General features: G+C 44.3%; 1 protein-coding gene across 4 annotated transcripts; it reads right to left on the bottom strand.

Annotated features, from left to right (window-relative positions):
- Position 1: 1 nt before the first annotated feature.
- Positions 2-25,202, bottom strand: rbks (ribokinase). Of its 4 annotated transcripts, none has more exons than XM_036542128.1 (11): positions 25,129-25,202; positions 23,324-23,396; positions 21,327-21,388; positions 15,958-16,090; positions 14,855-14,918; positions 14,023-14,085; positions 13,054-13,218; positions 9,998-10,089; positions 8,715-8,903; positions 348-598; positions 2-80 (listed from the first exon to the last, which is right to left on the bottom strand). In XM_036542128.1, exons 3-10 carry the CDS (start codon positions 21,383-21,385, stop codon positions 425-427), a joined length of 939 nt encoding a protein of 312 aa, XP_036398021.1. In that variant the 5' UTR covers positions 21,386-21,388; positions 23,324-23,396; positions 25,129-25,202; the 3' UTR covers positions 2-80; positions 348-424. The 4 variants fall into 4 exon arrangements, with proteins under 4 accessions (XP_036398021.1, XP_036398022.1, XP_036398024.1 ...); XM_036542129.1 differs by lacking the exon at positions 25,129-25,202 and adding an exon at positions 24,922-25,010; XM_036542131.1 differs by lacking the exons at positions 21,327-21,388; positions 25,129-25,202 and having other exon boundaries at positions 23,324-23,373.
- Between the last annotated feature and the right edge of the window lie 48 nt (positions 25,203-25,250).

The following is a 25,250-nucleotide window of genomic DNA, read 5'->3' as shown; positions in this document are numbered from 1 at the left end:
CCTTTTGTCAAGTAAGGTCCATATTCCCACAGCCCGGAATGAAACAGTGATGCCTCACATTGTCAGGATATCTTTTTGATCTGATGAAAGTGACAGAAAATTTCAGCAGTTATAAGTTTGTAGTATTTTCATAAGACATTTGAGACAAGATTCAGCTAGTCATTCAATTTTCAACAGGTGGCTCAGTGAGATTAATTGATTGAGATTGATCTATAATATACATGTAATATTTTGGTAATTTGGAAGGCTTTCAAAGCAAAACTGATATTTTAGTCTAAGTAATTGTGAAAACAATATGAACAACCATGTTGGTATTTGTGTATGAAATAAACTGTTAATAATACTACCTGTACAGTAGATAAGATGCAGGCCAGTATGAATGGGATGGCTGGAAGGAGTGAGTGTGTAAGTGTGTATGTGAGTTCTAGAAGAGCTCCTGGGGCAGGTCCTTGCGGGAGGGGTAAGATGTCTGTGTTCCCACCGCCTGCACGCTTACTGCTGCTACCAGATTGGCTCTCCTGGCCATTTCCTCCAAGGGCATTGTGGGGTAGCGTGCCATGTAGAATGCGAGAGCACCAATGAAGCTGTCTCCGGCTCCCTGTCCAAACAGACACAGAGGACATCTCTGCACTTGATCAGGGCAGTGGACAAAACTACAAGATTCTCTTATTCAATTTCTCTGTGAACTATTGCATTAGTGACCTCACAAACTTCTTAAAGTAAATACAACAACAATATAGTTTTCTGGGGTGTAATTCCACCTGAAATATTTAATTCACTGATCAAAATCCTTGACTAAGAATGTGACTGATCCAATCGCAATAGATACTGGAATAGATGTGGAACTTATAGGTTGTTCCCCCCAACACGATAACAGTTAAACGGAATAGCACAGAAAAAGAACAGTGGTCCATAAAGAAGTCCATATTACAGCAGATGTACAGACAGATTCTGAGAAGAAAAGGAGCGATTTGGTGTACCAGCAGGGGGCGCTCAGACACTTGCCAATCCCATAGGTTTTGTTTATTTTCCCCAAGTTCTGTCAACACAGCCCCCTGTTTCTCCTGAGAAAAAAAATTTCCAGGGCTGTGGGTGGGGGGCTTGTCTCTCCTGTTTGGGAGATCAGAATCATTTGAGTCAGCAGAGAGCACTGACCAGAGTCCACCACTACCAGAGAGAAGCTTCACATCATGGTCAGGTGGCATGCAAGATACCCTCAACCGACAGAAGTCGATGTGGAGCCAAAATCAAAGTAGAACATCGCTAATATGTAGGTGTGAAAGGTGTGACAGTCATGTGTTCTAATAACCTCTAAGATTCTGTGCACATCAGTGGTTTTCATACTCGTCTGTGCTGATAGGCACTTATTGTAACTATATTGGGAATTGTGTAAATGTAAACACATTCTTACAGCAACTGGAGAAGAATTATGAATCACAATATTTTCATTCTTGAAGGGCATTATGCTGCATTTATGACTTAGGCTAACAGTAATTTGGCAAAACCTCACAGAATTAATACAGACAAGCCACAATTGCCAAGTAACGTGCCAGTGTTGGATAGAGGGCTGGTTGCTTCACCATTTCCAGTGTCTGACTACATGTCTGTCTGACAGGGCGGTGCCAGAAGGGCATACCAGTTTGGATTAGGTCAACAGCACAGTGGTATACAGGGCAGGGCAGCAGCTGGCCATTTTACACTGTGGTTAATGCGGGGGGGGGGGGGGGGGGGGGGTGGTAAAATCACAGCTGGGTCTACTTTCCCAGTTGGGGAAGGTAATTTCCTTTAAATCTAATGGCTGCACTGCAAACCTTCCTGTCTTTCTACAGATCCTCCTGTCTGTTTCAGACTCATTCAACTCCAATCTTTGTGTTTCTGGTCCACCTTCAAGTCTGGTGTCTTTGGAATTGTGTATGTCTATACTGTTGTGTGTGTTTCTGCATGTGTATGCTCTGTCTGGGTCATGGGGTCAAAGTGAGAGGAGACTGAAGTCACTCCTCTCAACCAATGGACTTCTAGCCTCAGACTAGGTTGTTATTCAAACTCCCAGACACTGGCTAGCAGAGCTGTGGGTCGCTGGTCCGTTGGCTATGGAGTCTCTTTGTGTCTCCGATATTGACGTGAACATGGGAATGTTCAGGGCCTGTGGGGGCTGGAAGGAGGCTGGTGAGGGGGTGGATCACTGATGGGAAAGCTCAGAGGAATGTGGCGATGCACTCAGATTTAACCACAGATGGCCCCAGTGCTGGTTCTCACAAGCCTGGCTGATTACTCACCACTCTGTTTTTACAGTTCATCTCCACTCTTTCCAGCACCTTCACCCCCTGATGAGAACTCCCCCACTGCACTGTCTGCAGCCATGGGGCAACGCAGAGGGCACAGGTCAAGGGTCAGACCTCCCTCTTCAGTGAGAGACTGGAAACAGTGACCTGTGTGGAAAAAATTCCTACTGGGGAGGCTGGTTTTCCATCTGGTTGAGGTTGGGGAATGGCTTTGGAAATGTGGGTATAGTGCTAGTTTGAGAGGGAAACTTCTCAGTTCACTGTACAGCTTCTGTGGTGCTTGCATAGGTAAACCTGGTTAAAGGCTATTGCAGAAAATGGAGACTGTCTGTGCTCTATGTTTGCTAAAACTGCACTGGAGAAGACAAATGCCAGGACATCCTTAACGTAGAAATAGTGCATTTTTATGCTTTATCTTTTTCTGCATCCCATTGCTCCTAGTTAGCATGTATCCCAAAGCTTGTTAGTTCAGTTCCCCAGTGGGGCACTGCTGTTGTTCCCTTAGGCAAGGTACTTAACCTGCACTGCCTCTGTAAATATCCAGCTGAATGAATGGGTAATATCCAGAAAATGCAAGCTAATCTGGATAAGAGTGTCTGCTAAGCAACTGTATTATAACAATGTAATCTCCTCAATATTGATATCTGAAAATGATCGCAGTAAGGTTATGTCATTTAACAGAGTTGACAAGATCAATTTCTTTCAGCCTCACGTATGCTGTTCTGGGCAGAGTTTGGCGTTGATTTGATATGGTGGCTTGAACTCTAACCACAGCTGAAAGACAGCTTGTATCCAGACGAGTTATGTTGTTATGGTGCGCCCAATATGTGCTCTTTTCCACCAGACCTGTGCACTCCGCCCTTGCGCTGGTGGGCTAGTGTGGTGAGCAATTGCTGCACATTTCACATTCATCATTTCCCAGTGAAAGAATGTTGTTTCTAAAGATGGCTGCACTTCACTCTTGGCAGTGACGGTCCACAATCTCTGAGGGCTGCTGGATGACTTCCAACAGGATGTGATGAAAGCAAGCCCCATGGACACAGTGATGCTCAGTGGGAGGGCTCTTTTCGGGGAAAAATGCGGCAGCGGGCCGGGCCGTGGGACTGCCGTTTCCTGACAGATGGGGCTGGCTCGGTGGGCGGCTGGAGTTCAGGGGTCAGGGGAGAGAACTTTTCACACAGACACGCAGACCTCTCCTTGCGTCCTGAGCTCCTGTCTTGCTCAGTGCACAGTGTGGGGCCAGCGGGGGTCCTTTTGCAGACATGGTGGTCTTCTCCTGGCATCTTTGCCTGACAAGGAGCCTCCTGGAGAGAGTAAAGGGTGACTCAGATCATCCTCCAATGTTAGAGGTGTCCCGGGGCACTACAGAAGGCAGGGTGGCCTCAGCTTCTGTTGTCATGACGTGGTACACTGCTAGACAAATGATCAAAAGCACTGTTAATTCGGTAGATTGGGATCCGTTAGCCTAAATGCCACAGGGGTTGGAAAAAACAGACAATGTCTTTGCAGCTTTAAAAAAAAACTGAATCCATAAGAGTAGCACTCTGGGGCAATGGTGTAGGAACAGAGGAGAGTCAGCAACTGCCATTGTGATGGGATAAAGCATAAAGCATAAAAAGACATTCAGGGTGTAGTGTTGTTTTACGCAACCAGTCCACCAATGCTTGCAGATCAGCTTGGGTGGAACAATGCTTTTCACAGTGCAATGCAGTCGCATGTCTACAAACTGGATAGTGTGACATTACTGTATCACTAGTGATATTGAATTACACTCAGTTTCAGTATGTTCAGATAAGTGACGAGACAGTGAAAAACGACAGAGGCTCTACCCTGGAGAGGTTGCTAGGCGATGGTGTTTTTAGACGGGCAGTGTGAGGAGAGGCTTCGCAGTTGTGCGAGCTGTTGGGTCCTTGGTGGGCGGAGGTGCATGTCCATCAAGCTGGTGCCAGCAAGGCTTGAGAGGGCACACTCCACTCTTCACATCGTTAGGCACTGTTCCCCTCCAGTGCTCAGGAAGGATCCTGCTGGCTTTTCATCGATTGGTGCTTTGCTATCTTCTTCTAGTCTATTTCTGTTCTGTTCTGAGGTAGCAGCCTATGCACTGGTTTTCTTGGTTTGGATAATCCAGTCTTGCTTGTTGCTATTACTTCTGCCCAGCGCCAAACCCACATCCAGCCAACATCCAGTCTGGGAGAGATGTGGACCACCCACAGGCCGATTGGATGTCTGTGTCCACAGCTACATGTGCGCCTCCCAGCCTAGACAACAGGAGTACGGCCTCTCATCAGCCAGGAGCTGGACCCAATTATACTCCCCATGAAGCCTGCATGTGATGTGAGATTACTTTCATATTCTTCCAAAATTGCTGCACACAGACCCAGAGTGGGTTCATAAGCTGCTTCCAAGTCAGGGATGATGAAAATGACTGAGGAACAGCAAGGAGGAGCAGATGCTGACATGGGCCCGCACTCACCATGGTTAAGATGAACCAACACTGGGGGAGACGATGTTCACACTGGTTAAGATGAGTTGGCACTGGGTGACACAGTGCTCACGCTGGATTAGACACTGCAGACTCTGGGTAAGATGGTCCAACACCTGGTAAGATGGCTGATGCTGGGTAAGATGGGCCAACGCTGGGTAAGACAGAGCTTGCAGTGGGTAACATGGGCTGATATTTGGTTCTTTGGGCTGCAGAGGATACTGGCGGCTGATTCCCCGACTTTAAAACAGGGAAACTGACAACAAGGTGCATCATGTTCAGCTGCGTAACCAAAACATTTCCACTACAATTTTCAGTCTCAGCACCAGATATATTTCTGCATTATGGCACAATGGAACACGCTTTCCGGTCCAGAGCAGCGGTGAACACCGGAGTGGACCAGACTGCTGCGCAGCTGGAGCCTTGGCTCCGCTTGCGTATCGGCTTGCAGGGCAAACATTGAGCGTCATGGAGAGGCTTCGCATGGACTGAGGCGGAATGGCTTCCCTCCATGCATTAAGCGCAAGTGCGGATGAGTCACCGTGTTGATAAGACCGCAACCGCAAGTCCGGCCTCTTCCTCCAATGCTCACCCACGATCCCACACGACAGAATCCTAAATACACTAACCGCCTCCCACAGCCAGAGAGAGGGTGACAGGACCCGGAACTTCTTCTCCTGCACTTCTGCCTACAGACCATACTGAAGACATGGAATAGAAAGCTGAGCTGAAATGCAATGCTCATCCAATCTCGGATCCCCATTTAAGAAAAACAGGAGGAAAACAGCTGAGGCTAGCAATCTGGCAAGTGTTTTTCTGCCTGTAAAAAAAAGAAGAGAGAAAAAGGAAAAAAAAAACAGACTTACTGGAAGTGGGATTAGGGCATCCAAAGAAAAGTTAAACAAGCTTGAATTTATGGCTTCGGCATCTCCCATCAAAGCGTGAAAAACGCACCGACAATAGCAGGCCTGACCGCAGGCCGGCTGCTTTGTGCTGACAGGAGCAGTGCTAAGGGGTGAGTCACAGGCAGGGGGGGATACTCGGGGGCCAGATTCCCCCAGGGCCCAGTCGTGACTTCACACGCGCTGGTACTGCGCAAAACACAGAGCTTCAGTCTGCGCGCACGTGAAAGCTGTGGAGGCAGGGGGTCCCCCCACCACCCCCCCCTCAGGGAATCTTTCCAGCTGGCTGTCTCACCGCTGTGGAAAAACACAGGGCGCAGACACTGCAGCAGCTGAGTGGTAAGCTGGGCTACACGGGCCACCAGTAGGCGTCCAAGCTGTAGTACCCGCCTGGGCAACATCCTCTGTCCATTCTCACAGGAAGCCTGCGCAGAACTCTGAATCTGTGACGTTTCGCACAGCGGTGAATCTACGTGCCATTCATAGCATGCGTTCAGACAGGAAGCTGAGATAAGATAGGTGAAATTGAGGTGAGAGATGAACGCGATCCAGCATTCTTAGTAATCATATGGATCTACAAAGACGTCACAAAAAAGCTTCAGCAATGTTCCCACTAATTTTCCTTCCCTTTTTAGCCTGTCGCAATGTCTTCCTGTGAAGCTCATCACTGGTGTTTGTATCGCCCTGTTATCAAACTGCACGCCATCAAAGCAATACACAAATTAACCAAATGAGAATACAAGTGGACTAATACATAACGATACGCAATTTGTTAACTACAATTTTAGAGTAGCCCTCTACAATATACATCATGAAAATCGATCATTTAGATATTATGAGGTGCGCTAGAGCCATATGCTTCCCACTTGACTGAATGATCGCTCTCTCTTCATTTGCACTGCGAACTTAATCATCAGGGAAGAGTTACATATGGCTTTTTAAACAGTGCTTGTTTCTCCAAATCAACAGCAGTTACACAGAAACTACAGTCATCTCAAGCCTTTGGGATGATCAAGACATTGTATGGAGCAGGGGAGCCCTACAGATTCTGGTGTGAATCTGTAGGGCTCGTTCAAACTCGTTCAAATTAATTCGAATGCAACCCACATTGGGCACGAACGCATAGACACGAGTTGTAGAAATCTTTCGTGATTTAGAAAGTATCAAATTCTCCGGTGTTCTCTAAACTTGTGCACTCGGCAGCCACACTATCTCCAGCCATAAACCTCGCCACGACAATGATGCAACGTTTAAGCAGAGAATTTCTAAATAGCAGACAGGCTCTGGTTTAACATTGAAAAGTTAGGGCACATTTGGAATGTGAACAGGATAGTTGTGAATAATAGGTTATTATTTGCTACACTGTAGTTCAACATCATTAATAATTTATTGATCAAGAGAAAATATATTTCAAAATAGAACACGTTACAGCTCATAACGTGAAGTAGCATAGCTTTTAACATTAACATTAGCTATGCTGGCTAGCTAACTAACTTAACGAGACGAGTCTTCATCATCCAGAGAGCCAACGTGCCACCTCTTCAGATGCTCGACCAAAACTGATGTGCTCCCATGCCAGGCAAGGCCAGGTTTGCAAATGTTGCAGTTCACAGCCTTCTTGGCAGAGTTAACCCTTTCGCGCATATGGTCACACTGGTGTGATTAGCCGTTCAGCACGTATGCTAGCACCACTGTGATTAGAACACAAGATTGGAAAAATTCTAGCTAATTTTAGCTTTGAGGAAACAGCAATTCAACATTAAAAATATATAGCAAATGTGGTGGTGAAAACTATAAGAAGCTTAATAACGCTAATGAAAACATAACAAACCATGTAACGTAACATGTGCGCTACACAGCATGAAAAATAAGTTACGTGCGAAAGGGTTAAGAGTGAAATGCTGCCACACTTTTGAGGTCTTTGGTCCTGAAGGTGTTGCCATCTCTATTGTTCACTCCAGTAAAGCAACGTAGCTTAGGCTACATGTCAATGAGCATTCCGAGTCGGCATGAAAAATACATGCGATGACGTCACCAACTAATCGACAATTATATTCGTTGGCAACTAATTTGGTCATCGATTTTAGTTGACTATGTCGATTATTTGTTGCACCCCTAGTAATGAGAAACATTATTTAAAATTCTGGAGGGCGGTTCAGCAAAAATGTATCCCATAAACACACTGTGAGAATAAAGACCTATGAAGACCATTCTGGAAGAGGAAGGATAGGTTGTAAATGTATGAATTTGTACACTGCCCTCATAAGCACCTCTGGTTAAGACCTCTGGGAGTCCACAAATACTTTCAGCCAGGAAGAGCAAGCCCGTAGCTTGCAATGACGACAAAGCCGCTAATATCAGTGTGAAATGAGTCAGCCCTTTAAAGATTAAATCGGGAAGAGGAACCAAAGCTCTGCATTGCCACTGAAACTCGATTAAATCTTTAACCTCCAGAGTGTCACAAACGCATTTGTAAAACCATTAGTAACACCCGGGGAATCTCTGCAATCTAGCCCATCTTCCACCAATACAATTAATTACATTCTGGAAACAACACAAAGTCTGGCATGTTTCATGCTGCATGTTGTGTTTGCCTCTTTGAAGCATAATCATAGGGGACTGAGAAAGCCAAAGCACATTAAATCACATCTTGGTTTTTTTTTTCATCAAAGTAAATGTCAGCGTATGCTTTTATCTATAACACAGAAAGTACATCTCAGTCCCCACTGCATTACCATGTATGTCAGATAAAGGATGCGAGAGGTGCTGAACTTCAAGCTCAAGATGAGTCTTGAGCCTTTTATGTTTGGGCTGTTATTAGGGCGAATATTAGTGCCTCTACTTGTACAACTCACTCACAGTATTTGTGCAAATCAACCCCACCTTCGAGACTTAATCTCACTCACACTATGATACAGGCCTTTTCATTTATTCCCACATGCAGTCAACTGTCAGAAAAATTGTCTTGGAGAAGAAGAGACAGGACTACCGTGCAGGGTAACAGGCCTCATTCTGTCTTGAAAGCCGGCTTTGGTATGCATGTCTTACCGTGGTGTCCACCGCAGTGACCGGCGTCGTGGGGACGTGCCGAGGGGAGGGGTCCTGTGACGACACCACCACGCAGCCTTGGGGCCCCAGTGTCACGATCACCGAGCCGCACCCCCGCCTCAGCAGCTCCGCCCCAACCTTTCCGGCATCTTCCACACTGCCAACTGCCACGCCCGTCAGCAGCTCCGCCTGCAGAAACCAGGGAAAGGGGGGGGGGGGCAGTATATGCGAATAAACTCTAACAGCGGGCTGAAAAAATGTAACTGTGGCACTCAATGTGCCGGGGGGTGTGTGAATATGGGTGGGATGTGTGTTTCTTGGGCTGTGATTCAGCAGCACCTGCCCTGTGCCGTATAAGAGACAAAGAGGGACAGTGATGGCTGACCATCCATCATCCCCAGCACTTCAGCCTGGCACTCAGAGACCACACAAGGAGTCAGTGAGAGTGCACTTCTATCACCTCCAGTCCTCCACACCTGCCCAGTGCCAGTGACAGCCCCTGCTTCTTATCTGTGGGGGGGTAGCGTGGCGTTAGATGAAAGGAGTTCCGGAATTCTCTAATGATCCTTCAAAGCATGTATCAGATCTTGACCTACCTTTTCTGGTAGGCTGCCAAGCTTTACCCATCAGAGGACGAGCACTCTGCTCCTGTTTGCTTTAGATGTTTTTATTCTCTCCCTCTCTCTGATGGACTGACTGACAGACAGCTATAGGACAGTGAATGAGGGAGGGTGGGGAGATGTGGGGGGGTTATGTACGATCAGCTCTCACTTTCAAGTTCTCACCCGCATGGCCCTCCCATTCTATCCCCCCGCCACATCAAAGTTCCCCCGGAGAGGCCCGAACCCGCCCTCCTACCCCCATCACGCCACCCCACTGCCCCCAGGAGCACTGAGTCACCCCCGACACATCTGCTCCTCTGCTCCCTGCCTTGTTTTTGCAGTGGAGCACTTTCCCATCATTCCAAATCACCATTTGTCAGCGTTGACAGCCAAGGTGTGTGTTAAAAAAAAACAGAGCATCTTAAAAACAGCGGTTAGGGTTAAAAGAAAAGTCATCCCCACAGCTGAGGATCACTGACAGTGGCTTCTGTGTTACTGATGTATTGTGCGTAGACTTGTATGGTCAGGTACATGTCCCGCTGCCTGCTGGTAGACTGGGCTCAAACATTCTGAGGCTTTGTATGCCACACTGCAAGTACCCAAACAGGGAAGCAGTGGTGCTCTGAGACTGTGTTTCAGGTCAGAGCTGGACTGTGGGAGCACACACCCCTTCCTTCCTACCTCTGGCTCGTTGCAGCAGAAGACGTCAGAGGCTTTATAGAAGTCAGGGTGCAGGTCTGGGATGGCAGGTGCTGGGTTGAAGATCGTCCTCACTGTCAAGAGGTAGACCGTTATAGACAGAGAGTCCCATCGACCAAACCTATTAGTAATAGTAACACTTCAAATCAGAGCAGCATACATCCTAGCAGTAGTACTGGTGACCTTTCACCTACTAAGATCGGTAAAAGAGAACATGAAAGTGACTAAAGTGTGTCCCTCACAACTGCTGTTTTAATGAGCGCAAGCCACATTCTGATTTCTGGTGACATGCTTTGTGCTTCTTTTCTGTCATTGCAGCACAGTTTGTCATTTCAGTACCTGCGTATCTGAAAGGGGAGACCTCGGTTACATATAATTTACAGACAAACAGGAACAAGAAAGGAACTATTTCACAGAAATCAAGGAGGGGTGGTTATGTGATGTACATTACTATCTTCAGGTACAGAAAAGCAGTGGGGAAAAAAGCCATTTTTATCCAGACTGGTAAATGGTAAGAATGCTATGCATGGTAAGCTCTCTAAAATCTCCATAGAAAAACCACTCACATCAAATGTGCACTTCCTGGAACATAAGATCAAAGCACACTTCTGTGTACTAAGTGTTTTGTGCTTTTGGTATTCAGTGCTCTCCAAGTAATGTGTGACTGTGTGTGAGCATACGTGTTTGTGTGTGTGCGTGTGAGTGTGCGTGCGTGCGTGAAGTTTTGCGTGGTGAGCAGCCAACTGTCACCATGAGGTCATTGCGAGGTTCTTTCGAGTAAAAGTGGAAACAGTGCGTCATTTGGGGTTGGGGTACGTGCATGCAGGTGACACACCACAAACGCGTCACACAGCACTCAGAGCGAAAGCGGGTCGGGCCCCAGAGCTCCCGAGGATGTGCGCCGAGGCTGCCATCCTTCTCCTTTTGAAGTGAGGCAAGACTTTCTCCCCAGAGGCAGATCAAAGGCTCAGACCTCTCCCCTGTGCGGTTGTGGAAGCGTGGTCTGATCTGCGTCCGAACGTCAGATGCCCTGGAAGCCACAGATGATGCATGAAGGCTTGCCATGCGAACTTCCGAGCTGCCGCTTCCTCCTCAGTGAAAGCCACTGCCTGCTCCCTGCATCACTTCCTACATCTGCTCCTCCAAAAGACCACAGAGCTGAGTTTGCAGGAACAGCAAGTGAGCCGGGAGAGCAGCTATACCGCTGGAGGCCATTTGAACCTCGTGGAAAGCAGCTTGACTTTAGGAAGTGCAATGCCTGTTTAGTAAAGAGACATTTTGCATATTTCATATATCATTGTGCAACACAAAGTCGCAGGGGTTTAGAGATCTGTCAGAGTGATACCATTACTGACGACTGAGAACACTTAGTCATAATGGTAAAACCATTAGACTTACGTCTAAATCCTTGGTTGAAATTCAGTCTCATTTAGAAACAAAATCCATTTTTACGAACAATGGACTTTGAACAATAAAATGTATAAGATATGATATTTAAACCAATCCAGATATATTAGTTACATAATACTTACACACTTAAATAGAACTCTAGATCAAGTACTTAAGAGTACTTAAAACCACTCCGTAAGATATAACTTTAAAGCAGTCATATATGCTGTATGCAGTAGTACCTTCACAACAACGTCCACGGCCCACTGTTGCCATACTGTTTTCAATCCAACATTCCAGGTATTGTTTTCCAGATATTAGCTTGGCACATCTGTTTCAACTGGTACACACAGGGCTCTGAGCCAAGGCTGAGTCACGTCTGGAGACCTGACAGCCCTCAACACCGTGTCTTGCACGGATCCGCAAACTTTGATCCCAGACTCCGACCCTGCTCCCAAAATCCAGCATGGACGTTCAGACGGAGCCTTGCCCCAGGCTAGGGGAGCGCTTCGCTGCGGTAACGCTGTTGGCTGAGTCACCCCGTGCGGGGGGAAAAAAACGGCGGGATGAAGACGTTAATGGAGCGGTTTCTCTGGGACCGGGAAGGGAGCGGGAGAGAACAGACGGGCTTTCGCGAGCACACACAAACACACATGAGTCATTTCCAACCATTTAGGAGAGCTTTAAAAGCCCTTAATGAGCCTCGTGAGAAATCACAGGCGGCTCTCTCGACATTGAGGTTGGAGTAGAAACCTACAGCACACAGCCACTTAAAGGGCCATAAAATTAGATCGAGCTTGCTAAGCCAGGGTATAACGGAAGACAGGCATATGTGGCAGAGTTGATTAAGCGAGGTGACACTGGGGCTAATACATTTAAAATAAGTGGGAAGGGGGGGGGGGGTTCTCAAGATCGGAAATGCTGTTTTTCTCAAAGTTCTCCCAAGATGTGCTCCCAGGAAGTCTTCAGAGGACCTGTACGCTTAATCCTAGCCATTAACACAGCATAAACGCTGTTCACATAATCCACCCCATTAGCACAATACGGCCTCACACTTAGCGGTGGATGATCAGTGAGTGATGCCTGAGAGTGCACGAACCCAGCCAACGTGGGATGCCATCTGCATTAACCATCTGTAGACGATATCCTGGCTGCGTCACTCATCGATGACAAACAGCACTGACTGATTAGGGCTGCCACCCAGTGCTGTCAGCCATGAGGCAACTGTACATGGAAACAAGGTGAAAATGACACTAAACTGATTGGACAGGATTTCTCTGGGCTGTGCAACACCATTGTTTCTGCAAATCAAGTTGCTAAATTATTTTACATACATTTACATATTATATATTCATTTACTGTATATATTATATATTGTATATATATATTATTAGTTATACATTTAGTTGTGACCTGCACTATATATTAGTTTCCATGGCAATACTTCCTGTTTGTCCTGCCAATCACGTACCTTTGAAGTTTAAGACCTTGTTGAAGCTTTATTAAATAGCATGAGACACAGAGTAACATTGATAGGATGGGACGCTGGGACATTGGCTCCTCTGGGTTAAAACACGGTCATAGGGGGGGTGTATGGTATTTAAAAGACAGATGCACAGGTGAGTTTACAGTGAAATGGAGAGACTGACCCTGCCTCTCCCGAGCCATGCGAAGAGCCTGCAGTGAGGTGTCTGGGCTGATCTCCAGTTGGCAAACCAGCACCTTGGTCCCGCCCAGAGCTGGCCACGCCTGCTGCAGCTCCTCAGACCCCAACAGCATATTGGCACCGGCGACAATCACGATGGCGTTCTCCCCTGCGGACGTGAGGGCAGACACACACTGGATGTCAGCCGACACACGCGCACTCAAGCACGCACACACTCACGCAGGCTACGTCTGCACAGAAATTCATGCGCTGCTCAAACTGGCACCATCAGCAGTAATATATGCCAGTTGTGGGCATCAGAGCTCACACAGAAAACCACTACATGTAGGCGTGCACTTACAAACACTGTCCATGTCACACAAGAAGTCACAACGAACAATGAATATAAACGCCCTGATCACAATGCTGTCGTAGAGAAGCTCAGGCCTATCGTGCCTATCAATTCACTTCCTGTTTACTCCCACCACCTATCTGACAACAGGATGTCAGCATTAAACTCAACATTTTAGCACTCCCACAGAGGGTGAAGTCACTGTCATTTGCTTGGAATGTAGGGCAACAGTGTCATGGGTTAACATGTGCACACAACAGTCCAGTCACATTTTCAGAAAGTCATTTTCATATAATAAAAATACAATACCACAGATGATGGGCCAATGTGCTTGATTCATCCATTCACTTGACAGTGTACACATCCCCTACCCTCTGATGCCATCCAGTCAGCACAATATAGCACAGAACAGGGTAAATTTATATCACACATTGGGCCTTGTTAAATGTCAGGGGTCACAGCTTTAGCGCAGGAGTGCAACCTGCTCATCTGAAAATCGCTTTCAAACAGTGTGATACTGTTCAGAGCTGCACTTTTAAACCTCCATAGGATAATATCTCACTCAGAGTTTTAAGATCTTATGATATAGGACTCTCCAGTTCAGCATCCTTATATATTCACCTGCATCATTCACGATGATGGAGGCAGCACCGGTTGCTGCTTTGTCTGTCTGCCCAACAAACTCTGCAAAGAGAAAGACACGTCCAGTCCTCAGTGTGGCAGACAGTCTCGTTATTATTCTTGAGAGCAAGGAACACAACCAAAACAGGGTGCTTCACCCTGCAGAAATGAACTATTTTCACTTCTCTAAAGAAAGGAAAATCTGAACAGATCTCCTCTAGTTGTGGGTTTTCAGTGTTCGTGGGCAGCAGTGTGGCATAACGGTTTAGGAGTGAGGCTTGTAATTCAAATACAGGTTCATTCCCATGTTGGGTGCTGCTGTTATACTCTTGACTAAGGTACCTGATATTAATTGTTAACACAAGTTATGAAAATATTAAATATGTAAGTTTCCCTGAATAACATCTGCTAAGCAAATACACAATGTAGATGTAATGCAAAAGTCAAGCTAACTGCAGACAGGCGACACAGGAAGCCTTGTAATGCGTGGTTCCACATGACAAAGTATAGTGGAACCTTTAAAGCTTTGTTTGACCGACATATGTCCACAGCTGTAGGCCCATTTTCTTCATATTTAGAGTGGATTTAGATTCATAGTGGTGGCTTTAGCTAATGTTCAAAGTGCATACACTGTGCCATCAGTGGGTGAAAAGTTGCAAAATTTTTCTCGTGATCTGCAGCAACTTTGCCAAAACCACAAGAGCAACCAAACAACAGCTGAGCAAGAACGTGAATAATGTGAATTTAATACAGCATGTCTAAAGGTCACGACTAAGAGGACTCAACACAATTGAGAAATTGAGCTCATTGTTTCACATGGAGCTGTCTATACCTGTGGATACACCATTATTTTTGAAGTTTTGAATGTAGTTGTCTCCAAAGAAGTCCTTCCCCACCTGGGAGAAAAGTTAGAAACAACCAATGAGAGCAGAAAGGTGATACAATGATCCAGCAAACTACTGGCTGAAATTTCATGTAACATCCATGTCTGTTTGTAGTTATGATTACATTACCTTCACTAAAATCAATTCTGCATCCAGCAATGTTAAGATGTACATATCTCAGTAGACTTCACAGAGAACATAGTCTGAAACACTGCACAGGTCATATTTTCTGGTATTTGTCTGGTATGAGAATTGCACTACTGTTTTGAGCCAAGCCTCCAAGATATGGTGACCCTACCCCACCGCCTCTTCATGGCCAGTGTTTCCTTATGCTGCCCCCTCTCTTTGGGATGTCCTGATCACAGCTGCTGTGGGGTGGGGGGTCCTCTGCACCCCCCGGGCCCGCTTTCATCCCAAACCACCCGACACAACCTGGAGTGTGTGAACAAAGGATCTCCTCTATCTGCCAAAGACGGGGTTCTGAACCACAAGCAGCGCAGACCTTTCACCGTTTGGCCCTGCGTCTTTGAAGCGCTCTCTCTCAACGTTTCTGAAAGACGCCGAGTCTATTTCCGTGCCGTTTTATGTGCCTCGAGACGTCTTTTTGTATTGATTAGTGTCTTTGTTCTGATGAACTTGCGGTGTACTTCTACTTCATTACTTTGTGAAACTTCGTGCGGTGCTTTCTGATTGCTTTAAAAAGGAAGGGTTCACGGAAGCAGGCTTTTTTATCAAGCTGCTGGACAGCACAGGCCTTCGGGTATGAATGTAAGCCTCCTACTCATTGAGCTGTTGGCTTGGACGTGGTTACACCTGATTATGACCACCCCTGTTCCTATGTAGCCATAATCATGTGGACAGACCTGAGCTCTGAGAGGCGGCTGGTCATGTGACACCGTGTGCGTCTATGTGAAGTCATGTGACTGTGTCTCAGTGTGGTGAGTCTCAGTGATGGTTGGTTAGAGAGAGGAAGCCCTCTGTGTTCAAGGGTGACAGTATAGTTGGTAAGGGAGGCTTGTGCTGAAAGAAGGTGTGAATCTGCATGCTGTACCTTGCAGAGCATGACAGTCTTGGCTCCCAGACGAGCGGCTTGCACGCACTGGTTCGCTCCTTTGCCACCGAAGCCGATGAAGAATTTATGTCCGTGGATGGTCTCTCCTGCCTTGGGCAGTCGGGGTGCCTGGCTGGGAGACACACGCACAGAGCTGAGTACTGGGCTAAACTGCAACGCTGAGTGAAACTGGTGGAAAATTACCATCTGTGTCAGGTATAAATGACCGTGAATATAATACACGAGCAGTTTTTCAGTAAACATGGTGATGAAGCACCTGCCTTTCCACCTGTAGATACAATAAAAAACAACAGTGACTAAGTAGCATATGAAACTCCATCAAGCAAAATCTTATTATAAAATATTATTGCAGGAGGTGAGAGTGCACAAAGGAGTAGAGACCAGGTCAAGGTCTCTACTCCACAGTGAGAGGGTTGTGGGTTTGAATCCCAGATGAGACACCGCAAAGGTATATTTTTTGAGCAGGGTGTTTAACCAGGATAGCTTTAGCTCAGTGCCAGTCTCAGATATTGGTATAATGTTATTCACATGGACATCCATATGTCCTGGCTCTGATGACAGTAAGTAACGCTGGATTCCTCCCTTTCAGGGGATCTTCGATGTCTCCTGTTCTTTGTCTTTCAATTTCCTGTCATCAAAGCATTCCCCAGACTTTTGTAAGATAGTATACTGAATCTCTTGTATTATCATCCAGCTGCACATTACATGTAATGTAGTCATACTGTCAGCTGCCATTGATATGACCAGACATTAACTAAGCAGCCTTAATTGCATAATACATGAGCAGTTGAGAGGAGGCATTCCTGAGATTGCGGCTTTACTTTGCAGTGTGATAACATGTCAATGTCCTGACGAAGCAACTGCATCATGATGTACCCTACCCAGACCTGCTGTGACTCACAGGAAGCCGCCATACCCTGGGGCTGTGTGCTTCTGTCCTGCTCCAGGCTGATGCGTCGTGCTGGACGACTGCACGGAGACCGGCCTATCTGCTCAGCTCCAAACCAAGCCCAGTCGCCATTACTCACACCATTGGGAGAAAATCCACACTGGAGAAAACAAGCTACGGTTTGGCCCCAGTCCAAATTTCCCAGGTCAACCGGTTTGTTGATGCCAATGTGTGGTGATAAACTTGTTTTTCTCCCATTACTATCAAGATTTGTATGCCTGTGTGTGCTTGTGTGTGGTCAGGGGAGGGGTATTTACAGTAAGGCAACTTAAACCAGCTCTTTTTTTTCCAGGATTCCAGTAACATGGCTCTAGGAGGCAAGTGTTTTTTTGGTTGTTTTTTTCTTGGTAGGCTAGAGGGCACACAGCTTTGCATGATCTTGAGCCAGAGATTCTTTATGAACTTCTGAGACACCTTTTAGGGTAATTTAAAATTTATTCCAAAAAAATAAGATAGTTATTTTCACAGAATAAAGAGTCCTGCATTCCTGCATTCTTTAGGCAATCATTCACTAATCGCACACTGAGACCACTGAGCAGAACAACTTCCTCATACCAGAGCGAGCCCGTCACATGTAAACATATACACACACTTACATACACACACAGAAATACAGACACTTACGCACGCGCGCACACACACATAAACACACAACACAAACAGACATAAACAAACACACACACACACACACACACACACTCTCTCTCTCTCCAGTCAGGGCACTGTGGTGAAAACAGACAGGCACACTGATATGCACTGTGCGTCACATATGTAAGAGAATGTGTGGGGCCATGCAATCCCTCTCACCTCCAGCACTATGTCCCTGTGAGCACACACGGACACACACACACAGCAAGGCCACCACGCCTACACCCCCATGCGGGTGTGACCCACTTCACTGAGAATGCCTTCTCTGCCTTAATCAGACAGTCTCCCTTTGTCTGCAGCCAGGTGAGTGACAAGCTGAGTAATCCACACTGCGCCTGGCGAGAGACACTTGGCCCTTGTCTTTCCAGCAAACAAGACAAACCTAGAGGAACATTTTCTCACACAGTTGTGAGAGAACGCAACAGGTGCTCAATGACGCTCAACACCCGTCATGTTTGCAGTCTGGATTTTTGCTGTTGTCGTTGTTGTGGTTTTTTTTTTTTTTGGCCCAAGCACAATACACAGGTAATAGCCAAGGAAGACAGGAATAAAGTTGCCCCCAATTAACAGATAACAAATGTTCTTCATGAAAGCCCTTGCTGGTTATGCAAGTATGTGGAAACAATTCTTCTGAATTATGAGCTTTTCCTTCCCATTTCCTCTTACTACTGAAATATTAGTACTCAGCAAGATGGTCACAGACCTCTTTCCTCAGTAGTATCACAGACACATAAGCCTTCCCCACAGTCTGAGACCAGTCACTTTGTTCCAGACTAACCACATCATTCACTTACACAATCATGGCAACATTTTTGACTGGCAATCAGCCTGACAATTTCTTGGACAGGAGTGGAATTTTCAAGCAAACTTTCTTATTTGATTCTCTTGCTGTGCATCCAAAGGTAATACCTCTCTCTTGGACTGACCAGGTACAGTCTATATAAGGTGGTGGTGAGGGCTTTGTGAGGTCAGCCAACTCCAGTAGTGGACTTTTACAGCACAGAGGGCCTCTTTGAAGAACCAATGAATGACTGTCAGGCCTTGTGCTGAGGGACAGGAGGGCTGTCCAGGTCTGACATACTGCGGCAGTGTGCATGTTACAGGAGATGGCGGGCTGATGCTGGGGACAGAGATCTGGCTGGATTTACACTCCCACAGACTGTGGCATTCGTCAAAGCCTCTTTACTCCACGGCTACACACTTGGGCAGGGAAGAGGGTGCTCTCTTGTTCTTATATTCGCCAAACATGCATGATGAAAAATGATCACTTCCTTATCAAACTAACCTCTGTGTACATTCTTTGCAAAATGATGTATATATCCTTTTCTGTTCTGAAAAGTGTAAAAGAGACTTCCAGGGCTCTGTGTCTGCAAAACACTATGGAGAGAATTCAGCTAGTAGTGATCACCTAATAATGTTGCAATGCATTGTATTTAATGCAATCTTAGTAAAAAGGTGTGTACATTTTTTTTGTTAAACAGATCAACATAAGGCCACATCCAGAGCACAGCAGCATTCAAGTGCTGTCAGAATCTTGCAATTTAACACAAGCTTGAGCCTGAAATAGATTATGCAGAATCTGTCACAGAAGCCATGAGCTAAAAACTAACTGAAATTCTATGTAGCTATACCACACACATTCTCTGTATTATGAACAGAAGCAGCATCAAAGACAGCATATCCTGAACAATCAATGGCGTAACAGGCTGTGTCAGGGCTGAGCAGTAGGTGGCGCTGTGTTGCTTTGGCAGGAAGTGACTGAAGGCCACAGACACAGAGGCAAATGAGGGGAACATGTCACTCCATCTGTCACAACCGCAAACATCGGCCTTAGAGACAACTGGATTTTCTGACATCAAAGCCAAGCATATCACTTTGATGGGTTGAAAATGTCTTTCATTTCTTAAAAAAAAGTAAAAATTCTCGTTAGTGCCACAATTGATAGCTCTTTCCCTTCAAAGCATAATTTGATGACTGAATTTTTGATAAACAAAAACATCAGTGAGCCCATATGTATTTCCTAAGTGCGAATTCTATTTTGTATAAAACTCAGGAGATGGGATGATGATACTACATTGTTGTTGTGTCATCACTTACACAAGTTTAAAAAAAGGTATAAGGTATGCATAGTTCACACCTCTGGCAATCTGGAACCAAATACACTCTACATAAACTACCGCTATACTGTACTATTTGCTAGGAGGTAAGATACACATCCTTGGTGTGTGCAGCTGCCAGCAGGCAACAGTATTCTTTTGAAGACAGATTTCAAAGGAGTTGTGACATTCCAAGGTGTTACATTGCACTTAACCATATTCATCATCAATATGGCTTTACAAGACAACAGACATAGCAGGGCCCAAAACTCAACACAACCTCTGTGAGCTGACCCTGATTAAGGACAAGGAGAGGAACTGGGGATGTGCAGTGCTTTACACAGGTCTGTCTCGCTGGAGTCACTTATGAAAGACCAGAATGAAATCACTTTGTCAGATGTTCATGTCCATGCACACACATTGTCCAATGTACACTGGTTATGTACCATTGCCTTTTTGTCTGAAGCACTCTGCCATGTTCAATCAAACAAAGCAGTTTTTAAATATTGCAGACAACATGATTTTGTGTGTATAAAAACTGTTTAGCGAAGGTCTTTCATTTGGTAATTTTAAAAATGCATTTTAATGTGTTTTTAGGTTTTTATTGCTAATCAATAAAGAGCACATCTGACCATCGAGTTCACTGATCCTAAGAGTTTTGTATACAGTTAGGAAAGAAAGTTGATGTTGGTTTCATCAATGTATACATTAATAAAATATAGCCTTTATTTTGTATTCACTTTTTACCTTTTACCATTTTGCAAAACCAACTGAACTTAGAGCCAACAATGACTCAGGATGGGTGTTTTAACCACCCTGCTGGTATGTATGTCTAGGAATGTCTGATAGGTCTATGTCTCAGTTGCACAGCATGCTCATGTGGATGAGCTGAAAGACTGGGGAGATCTGATGCTTGTCCCACCTGAATGGTGTTAAGATCTTTCTGTGATTCTAAACCAGGCATGCACCACAGAATGTTCAACAGCCACTGGAGACCAGCCGGACCCTCCCCTGTGATCAGGGCCAGTGACTCGGACCATGATGGAGTATTAATAACCCAGCGGGGGTGGAACTGTGGGGCAGTTCCCCTTATCTGCGCCGTGCCATGAGGGTTGTGTCTATTTAAAGACTGCTGGAAAGACCCAACGATTCACAAGGCATTTTTAACCAGCTTTTATTTAAGACTACTGTGACTGTGAGTGACAAACACGACGAGTCGCACAAAGACACAGACTGACGTGTACTAGTCTACTCTATAAAAAGAGGTGATGATCACATGACCACAACACAAGCTGTGTCATAAAAAAGTCTATGGGACTGCATATCCTTTGAACCGTTAATGGCACTTATATTGGCAGCTAAATTAAAATGCAGCATTGATAAAAATCGGCAAATAAACATTTGTTAGCCATAGCTCACTCAGGCCATATTTGTGTCATTTATCAGCATCATTACAGTCTGGAAGTATATGGATGTGTATCTGATCTGAACCTGTTATGGGGCCTGACTGCTGCATGGTCCACCTCTTCTCTCTTTTATTAGTCATTTTCTTTTTTCTTTTCATATAAATTCAGCTGTGGTGTTGCTTAGACACAACACCATAGTGCAACTCAGCCATCCTGGGTACAGGAACTGCAAAAAAAGTGTCCACTCACCTCACAAGGTCAGTCATACAGGAGCCGACAACCACAACATCCAATTCCCCTTCAGCCATGTCCTGATGGGGACACAGAGGTCAAATACAGGGCTTTCAGGGGACCATTCGCTTTTACATCATAACTTGTTTTACATTATTTTTTATGTGTAGGTAGGATCCTTCCATCTCTCAAACTCCCTTCTGTCCAGCCAAGTCAAAGTCAATTTAACTATAATCTGACACCTCCACCTATGATTACTTGCATGGTATTTTACATATTAGAATCCAACAATTACAGCGCTGAGAACTATATTCAAAATTCACTGTTCACAAGTGGGCCAGAGTTAAGTAAGCTCCACTGCATGACTGTAAAAATCAAGCTTTCACTTGCACTCAGAACTGGACAGGTGCCAGTTTTAACTGGGTGATTTTTTCAGTTCTGTCTAACGCAGCATTGAGAATCTGTGATTAATTCAAGGCTCTGCATATTTGTCAGTGAATACCAGTGTGTTAATCTCCTACCCAAGAGTTATGGATCAGAAAGCTTGGCCGCTGGCTATGGGACAGATCCATTTCAAAGATTTTCCAAAGATACTCTCTAAAAAGACTGCTCTTGGAGATGATACTCAAATTCTCCTCACATTTCATCAGATTAAAAATAGATTTGATATGTTTAACCAATTAAAAACCTTGAACCTCTCAGTTCAAACGCTGAACCCCTCCATTCAATGGATAGCAGGCATTCAAATACTCATATTTTAAGTTCATGTACGTTTTTACACAAAGAACACTGGAAAAACACTGGAGAGGAACAACAGGGGACTAATGTCATGCACAAATTGTGTTAGCACATCAATTATGTTGCACAACTGTTGTTCAATAAAGTAATTGTCATCACGTCATTCTCTAGGTTGATAGTACAAACCCTTCTTTATGGGAGTTCCATACATCCACAAAGACTGGCCAGACTTTACTGTAAACTGACCACACTCAGTATCCATGAGACTGGACAAAATTCAGTATTTCACTAATATTTGGAACAGGAGTGTCATGTTTTAAGAAACATGTTAGCAGTCTTAAGACGACATTCACATTCTATTTCTATTCCATTTTTCACTATTCCTACTGTGAGTATTCAAAATCCATGTAATTATATTCCCCAATATCAGCTTTGATAATACTGTATATCTTTATTGATTTCGTTCTTTCAGTATTACTGTACTTCACATTATGTCAGGATTATACCAGCAAAAATGTTCAAATTCAAGTCCAGTTAAAATGAATAAAATACAAAGGCAATAAATATTTGGGTATCTATGATTTTCAACTAGCCATGTCAGTGATTTTTAAGTAAGCATTCCTAGGGAAAAAAAACAGTTTCTTCCTAAAACTCTTCAGGTAATACCTGTCTTAGACAAACATGAAATATAGGAGTTTAGAGCACAGGTCACAGGTTTATCTTAGTTTACACATTGCTGAAGGAGAGACACAAATAAAACACAAAAGAATGAGAATGGGCCTTTTCCAATTGATGCTGACATGAGCCACAATTCTGTTGCTCTAGATGACAAGGCACATTATTGTTGTTTATTTTCGTACTTATCACAGCATGGTAGCTGTAAAAAAGCTAATATTATGCTGAGATATATAGCAAAAAGTACTCATTGCAAATCAAAGGAGGCTATATTAACGATCAGTGTTCCCAGCTCTGAGCAACACAGCATAACACAGTAATCCTTCATAAAGTCCATTAAAGAATATGGCAACAAGACTGGTTCCAGATATCAAACACGTAAGTTGTGAAGGGACACTCAAGACAGCTAATCTTTTTTTTAGTATGAAAAGGAGAGACAGGAAGATTTGACTGAGTTTTAAAATTTTTTAACAGGATTAATGAATTAGACTACAGAGTCAGCAGAACAAGAGGGGCATATATGGAAATTGGTTAAAGGGGAATTTAACAGTGACATTGTGAAGCATTTTTTCACTCAGATATAAATGCGTGGAATAGCTTACCAGGACTTGTAGTGGAAGCTGAGACCCTTAGAATGTTCAAGATCAGGCTTGACGGTCCTAGAATCACCCTAGACTATAGACAGAATGGCAAATTTAGAGGAACTGGACAGCCTGTTCTAGTTGTAAAACACATTATATTCTTAAGAATAAGGTCATGCACTACTATAGTACCGCCTATGTTTGATATTTATATCGTTTTTTTTTTTTTTCTGTATTTATGAAGTACAATAGATCCAAAAACATGCAATCAAATCAAATTAAAAATTACAATCAAAAATAACTAAAGCTAAAGTTACAATTGTCTGTGGCATTTTTCATAATTTCATTTTATATTTCCTAATGGTTTTCCAATAGCTCATAAATGTTTTTTTGGTATGAAACAAAAAGTCAGTTACATAATGATGTGTATGAGTCCCCCCCAAATAACAAAAGCAAACTGTGCAGAATAATAAGTGTGGACCCGGTAATTTTGTCCCATGGATGTCTGTAACTTTTTAATCACTTATGTTTAAAAATCTGAATTTTACAATTTTCAAAGAAAATAACCCACTCGTAATACCACTCCCCTATGAACAGCAATTTTGTTTTAATTTTGGCATTTTTACTCATTTAAATACATACATACATTTCTGAACATTTGATATATCACTAAGGTTTACCAGGTTTTACTCTGTAACATACAGACTCATTCCATTAATCTGGTCCAACGCAATTAGCCTAATGACGGACATTCTCTAAATCACTGCATTTTTTTTAAATCTATCCCACGGGTTAACAAAAACTGGGAAGCTACAGTGGAGTTAAAGTGAGCCGAACACGTCATCGTCATGTCAACGTCATCTGAAGTTGCAGTTTACAAATTTACACGTCACCGTGTAAAGGTGACAGGGTAACACCATACTGAACGCATTTGAACTTAACCTACTCTTATAAATTCAAAAACGCTATTTTGGAACTGAAAGTCGCAGTATCTAAAGTGTTCGGCGGTGTAATCGATCACATACATAGTTTATCCACCTTTTGACATATGTGACGTTAACCATTAATTTTTAGTTTACACAAACAAGACATAATGATGGCCATTCTAGTATCTGCAGCAGGCATTAAAATCTACTTTCCATTATAAGAAGCACATATGTGCCAGGACTAGATGCAGTGTGTGCATGCAACTGTAAACACTCGGCAGAAAACAATTAATGAACAAAGAGCAGCTACCGTTTTATTTTTAAAATGCATTCATCCTCCGTACACCAGGCCGCAAGAACTCCAATCACATAACTATGGAAAAGTAGACCTAGCTTGCTTTTCTGCTTGTTTGCTTGGAAACAAGTTTGCATTGCAAGTACACTACCTGTATTGTGCAGCTACAGCTAAGTACCTAACTAAGAAAGATAGGAAATGTTGCTAGATTGTATTTTGTTACTAAATATGCTAACTAGATTCAGTTCCTGGGTGTCGCAGTGACCTGTTATTTAGTCACGTTTGTTTCAACGAATCAACATTAATTCATCCGAATCTAATATACACTGCACGAAATGCTAACAACTCGGCGTAATGTAGCCATGAAAATTATTCATGTTAATTGTTTAAAATATTACCGACTCTCCAACTGTCTTGTTATTCGCAAAGTGACTGTTTCTTCGCAAGCACAGGTTTACAACAGGCACTGCACAGATCTAGTCTTGTCAGAATTTTGGTGACCCTCACTGTTAATTATTAGCTCGTTCAACCGTAACAAGAATCAATGTATCTGCACAGCGCCTGCTCTGAAACTATGCTGGTGAACACGTTTGTTTGACACCAACCTCAAAAACAATTCATGCATAGACTTTACAGCATTCCTGAGGAGTAGTTGGAGCAGTCAGCTAACTAGCAAGCGAAGCGGCAAAGGTGCATCTCGCCTTATCTGTTGCAAACAAAATTCTCG

This window comes from Megalops cyprinoides, chromosome 12 (genome assembly GCF_013368585.1).
Source record: "Megalops cyprinoides isolate fMegCyp1 chromosome 12, fMegCyp1.pri, whole genome shotgun sequence".
Classification (NCBI taxonomy): Eukaryota; Metazoa; Chordata; class Actinopteri; order Elopiformes; family Megalopidae; genus Megalops; species Megalops cyprinoides.
Note: the sequence above shows the minus strand (reverse complement) of the source record. Positions and strands in the feature narration are given on the sequence as shown.

Excerpts from the sequence above, each read along its gene's own strand:
- rbks (XM_036542128.1), bottom strand. The coding sequence starts at position 21,385 with ATGGCTGAAGGGGAATTGGATGTTGTGGTTGTCGGCTCCTGTATGACT. Across the intron at positions 14,086-14,854 it reads AAATAATGGTGTATCCACAG|AGTTTGTTGGGCAGACAGAC; the intron begins GTATAGACAGCT and ends TTCTCTTTGCAG. Across the intron at positions 8,904-9,997 it reads TCTGCTGCAACGAGCCAGAG|GCGGAGCTGCTGACGGGCGT; the intron begins GTAGGAAGGAAG and ends TGGTTTCTGCAG.